Source organism: Oreochromis aureus, linkage group 7, assembly GCF_013358895.1.
Source record: "Oreochromis aureus strain Israel breed Guangdong linkage group 7, ZZ_aureus, whole genome shotgun sequence".
Classification (NCBI taxonomy): domain Eukaryota; kingdom Metazoa; phylum Chordata; class Actinopteri; order Cichliformes; family Cichlidae; genus Oreochromis; species Oreochromis aureus.
Window position 1 is genome coordinate 10,908,502 of NC_052948.1, and position 10,788 is coordinate 10,919,289.

The 10,788-nt window shown below is 39.2% G+C and overlaps 1 protein-coding gene across 2 annotated transcripts; it reads right to left on the minus strand.

Moving 5' to 3' along the window:
* Positions 1–147: 147 nt before the first annotated feature.
* On the minus strand, positions 148–5,962 carry syt1b (synaptotagmin Ib). 2 transcript variants are annotated; one of them, XM_031731246.2, is made up of 10 exons: positions 5,768–5,962; positions 4,748–4,919; positions 4,377–4,538; positions 2,588–2,769; positions 2,129–2,242; positions 1,818–1,985; positions 1,545–1,712; positions 1,147–1,264; positions 642–775; positions 148–559 (listed from the first exon to the last, which is right to left on the minus strand). In XM_031731246.2, the coding sequence occupies exons 3-10, from the start codon at positions 4,513–4,515 to the stop codon at positions 353–355; spliced, it is 1,230 nt and encodes a 409-aa protein (XP_031587106.1). In that variant the 5' UTR covers positions 4,516–4,538; positions 4,748–4,919; positions 5,768–5,962; the 3' UTR covers positions 148–352. The 2 variants fall into 2 exon arrangements, with proteins under 2 accessions (XP_031587106.1, XP_039471771.1); XM_039615837.1 differs by lacking the exon at positions 4,748–4,919 and having other exon boundaries at positions 1,818–2,033.
* Between the last annotated feature and the right edge of the window lie 4,826 nt (positions 5,963–10,788).

Below are 10,788 nucleotides of genomic sequence, written 5' to 3' on the forward strand. Positions count from 1 at the left end.
TTATTGAAAGCAGACGCTTAATAGCAGTCATACAAGTACCTATTTTCAGCCGTTTGGCTTGTCATTTGCGCAAGTGTAATTTGCTTGGTGGACATCATAGAACAGATGACACTTGCAAGTAAAAAAATGTAATTTGCTTTAATAACACTGTACATAGTGATGCATCTTTGTTAAGGCAGAAGCAGGAGGAGGGAATGAAAAGCCTTCAGTCTCTTTTAAAGACTTGGATATTGTCATGGCTAAAGCAAGTTGTCACTGGGTAGAATTAGTCAGTTAAGCTGCTTAACATTCTAAAGGAACAAACATTAGAAGTATTTGAGGTAAATGCTGGATTTTATATCCCACCAGGGTTTCATTTCTTGTTGGAAATTAGTGCATTGACTTCATCTTCAGGTTGAAGGCTATGCCATTGGGCTATTGGCCGCCGGGGGTTGGCCAGCATGTCTGACCAATGGCGTTCCTCAGTTCCAGTGCTGTTCCCGCCCAGCAACACCTTCCCGATAGCATCATTCTTCCCAATCTTGTCATAGTCGAGCACAGTCACCGCTACCTGCACCTTCTACAAATGAAAATACAGAGACACAAATATCAGTGCTGATTATTGTATTTGTGTGCTTGTATTTGCAAATAAAAACGTGTACCTCTATCTGTTCACAAGGTACTTCAAAGCTGAAGGATTCATTGTAGTAAGGGTTCAAAGTGTTTTTCTTAATTGTTGTTTTCTTTTTCTTGAGTCTTTTCCCATTCTGCATTAAGTGGATCTTCACATAAGGATCTGGAAATGAGAACAGGGAGTTTTTATGTCACAGAGCAGACCAACGGCCTGGCATGGATGCAGTAACTCCATCAGTGAAACAGAACATCAATTGTCCTCAGTTTTCTTAAACAGAAGCTTTTTGAAACTGGGCACAAGACTAAAAAGGCATTTAGAAGACCTTAAAACTGAGCCAGCACTACCAAATCTGGAGTTTGAAGAGAGCACCTGGTGGAATTATCAATTACACAGAGAGACATACGTTTAGATGTTTAGATTTTGTATTGTCTAGTTTGCACAGAATCAAAATTATGAGTACTAACAAAAAATCAAAAAGATTGACAATGGCTTTAAATCTGAAATGATTTCAAAGTTTTTGCTACTTAACTCACCTGATAATCCGCCCACATCCATTTTCTTCAGGTTTTTGGCCTCCAAAATCACCACTGTCAGCTTCCCTGCTGTAGGGACATACCTCAAGGACAAACATATGTCTCCAAGCCGTTCACTCTAATACACACAAAAAGTAGTGAGTATCACATTGGATGAATGTATAAAAAATTTGCATGCATGAATTATTAATTAGTAAAAGAAGCTGGAGTTCCTGAGACCGAAATGCTTTGTGTAGCATTTAAAAAGCTAGTAAAACAGGAAAAATGTGATCGATTTTTTTCAGATAACAACTATTCAAGACCTCATGCCTCTTCAGTTAAGTTTTGGAAAGTTTAAACGCATTCATCTTCTGTGATCCTCCCTTCTTCACCCTCCCCCTGTCATAATATGCTCCTACCTCCTCCTTCTCTGCCTTCTGCAGGTCCCTCCACTCTTGCAGAGACTGGCTGAAGTCCACACTGCTCATGGGTATCTTCACAGCTCCAATAGCATCATGTTTTGAGAAACGGTCAAAGTCATACACAGTCATCACAAGGGTCTTCCCGCCCAGCTCAGTGTATGGTACCTGCAGAGCAGAGAACATAACAAAGGGCAGTCATTTTACACATATATTAACAGAGCTTCTAGTCAGGGGAAATGACCTTTATTTATGTTGTTGTATTACATTTACCTTAAATGTGAAAGTCTCATTGAAGTTGGGTTCTAAGGTCTTTCTATGAACTTTGGTTTCAAACTTTTTCTTTTTGTCTGGTAGCAGATAGAGTTTAACGTAAGGGTCAGAACTTCCTCCCACATCCATCGCAGGTAGCTCTGCAGCCTGCAAGATGCCTACCACCAGCTGGAACATGATAACAGGGGAATGTAAGGGGGAGAAAAGAGACTCTGGCTAATTGACAGGGAGAAGAAAAGTATTCAAATGTGACATTTTGAGAGCTGGCAGATGGTGGGCAAAACGCATCATAGTGAATAGCTGGGACTCACCGTATTATCTGTGAAATTGTAGTCTAATGTGAAATGTAGTCTGCCCAGCTTCTCGTCTTCCTTGGGCTCGTTATCTGACAGCTCTGTTTCTTTGTCACATTCATCTTTCAGGGACTGCATGCAGACAGACATGCATCACATCAGGTAATCTGTGCTACAACTTGTGACGATGTTCCTTCTGCATGTTGTGTAGCCTCACACAACCAGACACAGAAACAGATGATACATGAGCAATGTGTGACACACAGCTTTGATTAAAGTCCAGAACAAGTTATCTCACACCATAGGTCAACTTTTATTACAACATGAAGGAGTACAAAACATCCATATATCTTAACACACACTGACAGTTTTAGTAGTCCTGGATGACCCGGATGTCAGGACTGTGATACATTGCAAGGACAATGCATCTGCAGGCGGGAGCGGGGGGGACACAGACTGTGTGTTTTTACAGCTTACCTCATTGTAACCTCCATCCATTTCAGTGTCAAAACCTCCCTTACTCTTCTCTGTCCCCTTTTTCTTGTCCTTTTCTTTGCCCTTGTCCCCCTTTTTTAGGAACTTCTTCCACATGCACACAGCACAGGACAGCACCATGCACAGGCTCACGATACAAAGGGCAGCGACAGCCCATGATGGCACTGCAAATCCACAAAACACAGACATTAATCATACATAAATGTTTGACAAAATATTTGTTTTCTCTTAAAATAGTTTTAAGGCAAAATAAAATAAAACAAATTTCTACATTGTCTGAACTAAGAGTACATAAAGTGAACACTAGGAAATAGTGCAATGAACCCTAATGTTCCTGTATTATTTGTTGAATAGCTGATCATTCAAATCTTTTTGGAATTTTGCATTTATTGTAAAGCAACTGTACAGCTCTACAGTGTTATCTATGAGGGCACAATCCATGGAAATTTTAGACCATAATTTGGGGTTATGTTAATCCAGATTAAAACATATTGCAAGGTGTTATCATCTGTCATGTCGTGGTACTATCACAGCATAGTTCAAGTGCTTGTTCTGAAGTGTCGTTACAAGGGACATCACCATCTCCAAGATTACATTTTTGTCATTTGGCATGCAATTTTAAATTTTCCAAAAAATGTGCATGCATATGGCTGTCCAAGCGGTATGTATGTATAACTTGAGTTAGTTTCTTTCATTTAAGGAACATTTCTAAATTGCAAGCTATAATCTTCTCTGAACTAGAGAAAATTGTTCATGCGTTTGTGTCATTGCGCCTACATTATTCTAATGCCTTATTTACTGGCTTAGATAAATCATTTCTGTCACGCCTCCAAGCAATACAAAACGCTGCAGCCAGACTCCTAATGCACTCTGGCAAGTGAGCTTACATCACCCTTGTTTTATCCTCTTTACATTGGCTCCCAGTTAATTTTAGAATTTGTTTTAAAATTCTCACACTTCCCTACAGAGCACTAAATGGACAAGCTCCAGACTACATATGTCAAAATCTATTATTTGTCCCTCATACAAGACTGAAGAATAGTGGGGGGGCAGAGTCTTTCAGTCTGTGGCACCAAGGCTCTGGAACAGTTTACCTCCGTGAAATCTTTTTTTAAAAATACTGTTAAATTGGGCGTTCAGTTGACATTTTTTGTTTAAGTTTTTATTCTGTTTTAATGTTGCTCTCTATTGGTATTAATTGTCTCTTAATTGTTGTAGCATAATGCGGCATATATCTGTAAACAGTGCTATATAAATACATTTTACTTACTTACTTAGTCTGAAGTACAACAACAAAACTATAAAAAGAATTATTTCCGACTATGATTGTCACACAAAATTGTAATGCACTACTACCAGGGAGGGTATTTTAAAATTAAATCTATATAATTTAAAATATGTCTATATGTGATACGTGGGATATTTGCTCCATAAAAGCAAATGTGTCAAATATGGCATTTTAGATGTTGTTCTGTGCTTCGTTCTTCAAAAATAATTGCTGAAAATATAACACTTGCAGTACTGTTTGCTGTTAGGGGATAATATCTGACTGAATCACTGCAGCTATCCGATCCCAGTCCTCCAGCTGACTGGGAAAACAGAGATAATACTAATAAGAAATGTGAGATGTTCAAATTTCTTAATAGTTCACAAGTTTCTTAATTTTTGCATATACTTCACCATTCATGATTTTCATAATTTTTTTTCCTAATTTTCCTGGTTACAAATGTTAATCCATACATTTTATCATTAAGTCATTTGTCGAACTCACTGTGGATACTGTGAAGTTCACTCATGAACTTATTAAGACTGTGGCCTTCAGATTGTTTTTGGCCCGCCGTGGTAGTTGCATTTGGCAGATGGGTAGGGGTAGCTGAGGTGCTTGGTTCAACTCGGCGGTTCCCAGTCATTATTAGAAGAGTGACGACAGAAACTGGTGAGATGAAGAAAAAAGATTGCTCAGCCCTAAAAACATCACAGCACATGCAATAAAAAGAACATTACACTTCGATAAAATAGAAGACTGTTGCAAACTTTCTGAAGAACCATCCAAACAAACAATATAAACACGGATACACACAAAGGAGAGTTTCCATATTTGTTATTGATCAGATAGCAGTAATGTGCTTATAGATGCTGTACCATCAGTGTGAAATGACTTCTCTTGTTTCTGCTGGCCTGGCAAAAACACTTGAAAACAGGATGTGAAAGCTGCTCTCTCTCTCTCTCTTTCTGCCAAACTGCTGACATGGAGGTGTTTGGTGAGGTGGGAGGTTGAAGCGTCATGCGTGGACCTCTGCTGTTCCACAATGAGCTGCCAAAGGTGAAAATCATGTGCCAAGGTGATGTTTAACAAAGGCAAACAAACTAAGTGAGGGGAAGTTAATTTGCCAAAAGTTGGCTCCCAAATGCAAAACTGTTTTGGTATGTTATATTCTATTCTGCAGACATCACGGGGATTGAGTATCTGAGGCTGAATCAGCAGATGGGATCACACACCCAAGCAGATACTGATCTCATTTTATGTCTGCATTTTCAGGATCATACACCAGTTTTGTCTGAAAAGATACACCACTGTTACTAAGAGCTGCAGGAGCAAGCAGAATTCAAGGGATACCCAAAGGAATCAGGAGTTCTGCCAAACACTATATCTACAATATTACAGAGCTCTGACACTGGTGATATTATCATGTATTTTAAACAACATTGCTCAAAATACATGATAAAATGTTCAGCTGTGCATGTCCTATGACAGATTCTACAACGTTTAGAAAAAAGGGCTAATTTGATGCAAGACACTTAATCAACGTGTATGACTCTATTCCAAAACAGAAGGTAATATGTAATATGTAACAATATGTATAAAAGGTGTCAAATTCACCTAAATGTTTAGACAATATACAGCCTAGCATATATATCAACCTCCAAAGGTTTGTTCCTTCAGAGGAAGTTCTCTTTACTAATTATGTTTTTACAAATTATTAAATGACCAAGACTATATCCAGTAAACAATATAATGATCTTTTTAATTTCATAAATATTTACCATTGTGTATTCATGAGTTTTCACATAGTTAATATTTAGGTTCACCACAGTCAGGACAGAAAACGACATTTCAACTGATGAAACAACATTTAAAATTAATAGGAAATAGAGACATACCTGTATTAAAGCGTCCCAGCAGCAATATTCGGACTTGCCGGCAATTCTTACACAAAAATGCAGGAGGAAGATAAAAGATGACAGAACACGAGACGCAGATGAGAACGGTGAGGTAAGGACCACTACGCTGGCCGTTGTCCTTTTGTTTTTGTGTCTTGTGCGTTCTTACACATAAAGAAGAACAGTGCAGGTGTGCGAGAGCTGGATCAGGAGCGAGCGCAAGAGAAAGGGTGGGGTGGGTATAGGTGAAATGGCAGCTCACTCATCTTGCGTCGCTTCTCTGTGTGTGTGTGTGTGTGTGTGTGTGTGTGTGTGTGTGTGTGTGTATTCTGGTGAATTTGTTCTGTGCTTTCAGGTCTCATGGGAGCACTGGTCCTTATTTCTGCCACCCCACCTCTTGTGACCTCTGTCCCATCCCTGCAGGTCACCCTCACCAGGCCACTGATGTATATTCATTAGTGTAGTGACATGGCATTTTAACAGCTCGTTAGCATACTGAGACTTCAGCAATAGAGGACATTTACATTGAGCGTGGACGGCTCGGTATGCGTGTGTGTTTGCGTGCATGCGCGCATCTGTACATCTGGCAGTAGCTGCAGAACTGTCTCATACTATCTATGTATGGATGATGTTGCCTGATTTAGAAACTTAGGATGTGGTTTCTGCAGCAACACTGAGATCAGGTTCCTGCCCCGCCTCATTCACCTTGAGGACCCAGAGATACTGTACAGAAGGAGGGATGAGACAGAGGGAAAAGAGAGGGTTTGGGGGATGGGCTGGGAAACGTGGAGATCAATGTAAGTTCTGTTTGTGACATGTAGAAAATAGTAGCACTGTATTTTATTGGGTCACTACAAACTGTTTTCAATGTTTTTAGTGAATTTATTATAGAGAAGGCCTGCAGGCCAGGGATGTGTTGCTAATCCTTCGTTCACCTGTGAGAAATCACAATTATTGGCCTTATTTTAGTAAATAAGCTTAATTTTAGGACAAGAAGCCATATAAACAACTTTTACCAGAGACACATGAGAACAAAATAGAAATATCCAACATTTATCATGTATAGATTTCATGAGTATGACCTTTGACCTGTTTCAGGTTGAAAACAATATATGTTAAGAGTATAATCATTATTTACTCAGAAATCATTAATTAATCAGTAAGTTTATGATCATAACTCATTTATATACCCCCCCAATGAAACAGTATGTAACACTGAAGTGTGTAATGTTATCTCAAGTCGAACTATACGTCATGTAGGTTGGCACCATGTGACACTTGATTACATTTCTCATTTAATGTTTCATGTACTCTATTTTGGGAGTCCTGCATTTATCTAATAACACATAGGGTGATCTGAGCCCAAGTAATCAATATAGTAAGGTTTGTGTTTGGATACCATGTCTGGCACAGCATCAAAGGTTTCATAGTGCAAGACAGATGGTACCTGTGCCCTAAAGTCTTTCAGGTCAGAGTGACCTGCTAATGGTGGTGAACAAAGGAACTGGAATTTACTGACTTTGCAGAGTTGACCACCTGCCAGAGATGAGATCAAGAAAATTTAGATCAAGGAAATTTAGAGAGGATGGGTGTAGTAGACCACTACCTATAAAAGTAGGGGCCCCAGAGGGTCCGGTGGGCTTGCCTTTGGTTGTATTCAAGTCTGTCTGTCTATCGCTTAACCCCAGCACGGGGCACTTTTTGTCCATTTTTCATCTATGCTCCAATTAGTATGCTCTTGACACGTCTGGTGAGGGAGAGAAAAACTGACAAACAAACCTAAACTGGAGAAAAGCTAAGGATAACAAATAACCTGTGGATGGAAACATGGGCAAGGGATGAGGAACCAGCAGACATGGGGAAACAGGCAGAAGAAACACAGCGATGCACAAGGAACGACACGCAGACAGACCAGCAAGGAGCAGAAGGAAGCACACACTAATTATACACACAAGGTAACGAGGGAAATGCACAACAGGAGGGAGACACAGCTGAACCTAATTAGACATGACGAGGCAGGGAGGAAGCAAAACAGAATATGCTGACAAAGGACAAGGACTATCAAAATAAAACAGGAAGCTTGACAGAGGAAATTCAAAAAAACTAGAGGTGGGACACAGGGAAGACGTAGTGACAGAGGACACCAACTCTAGACATATAAGCTAAAACGCAGTGACTGGGGAGACATGGGCAACAGAGACTTAACACAGGCAAGGATAAATACCAAGGAAGAAGAACTAAGATCACTAAGACTTAAGAAATAAAGATAACCAAACCCAGGAATACAATACTCAAACATATTAACACAGAACCTGAAACACAACCGTGGCAGCTTTCCCTCTTAAACCACAGCCTTCCCTTAGTGTCTTAAATAATCTTTTCCTGTGATTCCTGTCATGAAGCTGTGTCTCCATGTTTTTTGCGTGTTTTGGTTTAGAAAAAACTTGAGTTTATTCTAATGTACTAATATAATTCTATTATTATGATATAGCAAGTTTCAGTTAGCTTTGCACAAAAATAGCGAGTAGAAATGTCATTGAAATATCTAATTTTACTCTCTTTACTATTTTGAGTAGATTGCAGAGCCTGTACTTTTCACCTTTACGTAAGTAAACAAGTTGAATCAGTACTTCAGAGTTTACTGGAGCATTTGTTAATACTAGTATCTGTAATCTGCTGCTCAGATAAATAAAATGTTTTATTTCAAAAAATAAAATTGACTTTCCTTTTTTACCTGACCTGTATTCTCTTTTTCACTAAATATTTCTTATTACTTGTTGTAGTGTGAGCTAGAAATAAAGGCTGGGCGATGTGAGGAAAATCTATTATCACAATAATTTTTTGGCTATATCATGTCTGATCTCCCTTGTTCTCTTCTTCATCTCTAGGTTTGTGCTCCCTGGCCCGACTTTGTCCTCCTCTTTCTCACACGCTGCTGAATTTATCCTGGTGTGTCAGAGGTGGAAAGCCATAAGAATGAACAATAAATAGAACTGAAGCTTTTTTGGTTGTTATTTAATTATTGAATTCTGTGGGGTGGAGGCATAAAAAGAGCTCATGTTATTTAATTAAGTGGTACTAGCAAACATAGGGAACATACAAACATCTGCAGCCATGCAGCTGCACTGCTTTTTAAAGTTGAGTGAGGATGGGAAGAACAGACAAAGAAACCACATGCTCAAAAATAAACAATAAATTGACCTCCCCAAAGGGATTAATAAAGTTCTATTCTATGCTATACGTTAGAGACCTGTTTTAATTCGGATAAGTCCCTCTGAGAGTAAAGGCAATCTCCAGCAGGTCTGAGGTAAGGAAACAAAGTACACTAATGTAGTTATAACATAATGAGACGTTATAGATATATATGTAATTATACGTTATATTGAGCAGGCTACTGCCCACACTAAACTGTGACTATCACCAGGCAATCTGGGGGTGTTTCCTAAATCACTAGCAGGTGCGAAACTTCTGACAGAGTGAACAGGATGTATGCAGGTAAACTCCAGATTGACACGAGCTGATCGGTGGAGTCGTGGGGAAAATATTGGCTTGTGATCTACGTTACAGAAAGACAGAGAGAGGTACAACACCAGATGGAAGGCTTTTTATTTACACACTAATTTTCAGCAAATTCAAAGCAAATGAAACGAAACACAAAATGTATTTTTATTTCATTTTATTTTATTTCATTTTATTTATTTTTTGTTTTGTTTTTTTGTTTTGGCGCTGTTTCTTAACTTAAAATGTCCTGTTGTAATTGGACATTTTAAGTTAAGAAACGGTGTAAACCAAACCCACCCCCTCTACAGGTGTATTATTGCAAGGTCAAGACCATGCAATAATACACAGAAACTCCAACCCCCTACGAGCAAGCACTTTGGCGACAGTGGGAAGGAAAAACCCCCTTTTACAAGGAGGAAACCTCCAGCAGAACCAGGCTCAGGAATGGGGTGGCCATCTGCTGCGGCCAGTTGGGAATGAGGGAAGGAAGGCAGGTGAAAAAGAGTGGTTATTTTTAACCACTCTGGTTTTAAAACTAAATTTCAATGAGATGGCACACTTTAAATAAATATTTTAAGCTATTTTAAGACACGCACGTGTCAGTTAAATTTTAGTGTGCAAATGAGAAAATCCTAGAGATGACATTTCGTCTCTTCAGCTTGGCATGTTTTTTGAAAGCATTGACAATTATGTCGTCAACCATTGGGTTGCTTAACTTCATGAACTGTCCTGGAGAATGCCACTTTTCATGGAGATCATTGTATACTGTCAAGCTGAGTTCTTCAATGTTCTCTAGGGAGATTTTATAATTTTTGGACAAAATTTTGTTCCAGATCTTTTGGCTAAGCCTCTGTACAATGAAGTCAGTTGTTCCTGAATGCCATGTCGTTGTCTCATTTAGTTCGGCCATACTGTGTATTACCAGATCTCTAGTGAATTTTTCCACAAGTTCCCAGTACTCGTCCCGGTTTTTAGATACACTGAGTACTCTTTTTGGTAATCCCAGCAGGTGTTTGGTGAAGATTGGAACAGTAATGCTATCAAGCTGTTCCCTCAGACTAAAAATCAAATATTTTTCCTTGCATTTGTGTGTTTTGCAAAGATCCTTTAAAATGGCCTTGTGGATATTTTTTAGGCTTTTTGGAGATAGATCCAAATGTTTGCCATTAATTTCTGGCCAGATTTTCTCAAGCAGGCGATCACCAATGCAGTCAGGAGTGAGCGCTCTGTGAAGAGCTTGTGTTTAGAGGCGACGTTGTCTATGGCCTCTGAAACCACTACCTGAATAACTTTGTTGACACACAACTTTTCCTCGCTCAGAGAATCAGATAAAGGACTGATCTGAGAAGAAGTTAAAGACTCACTGTCACTGAGGAATCCCTGAAATCTGGGGGTTGCCTCATCTTTCAGTCCTCGACTTTCTGTTTCATCTCTGTAGCTTGAGTTGTCTACACATATGCAGCCTACAACTGGTTGAGCCTCCAATCCTGGAGTTTCTCCTGGTCTTCTACAGAGCTTTT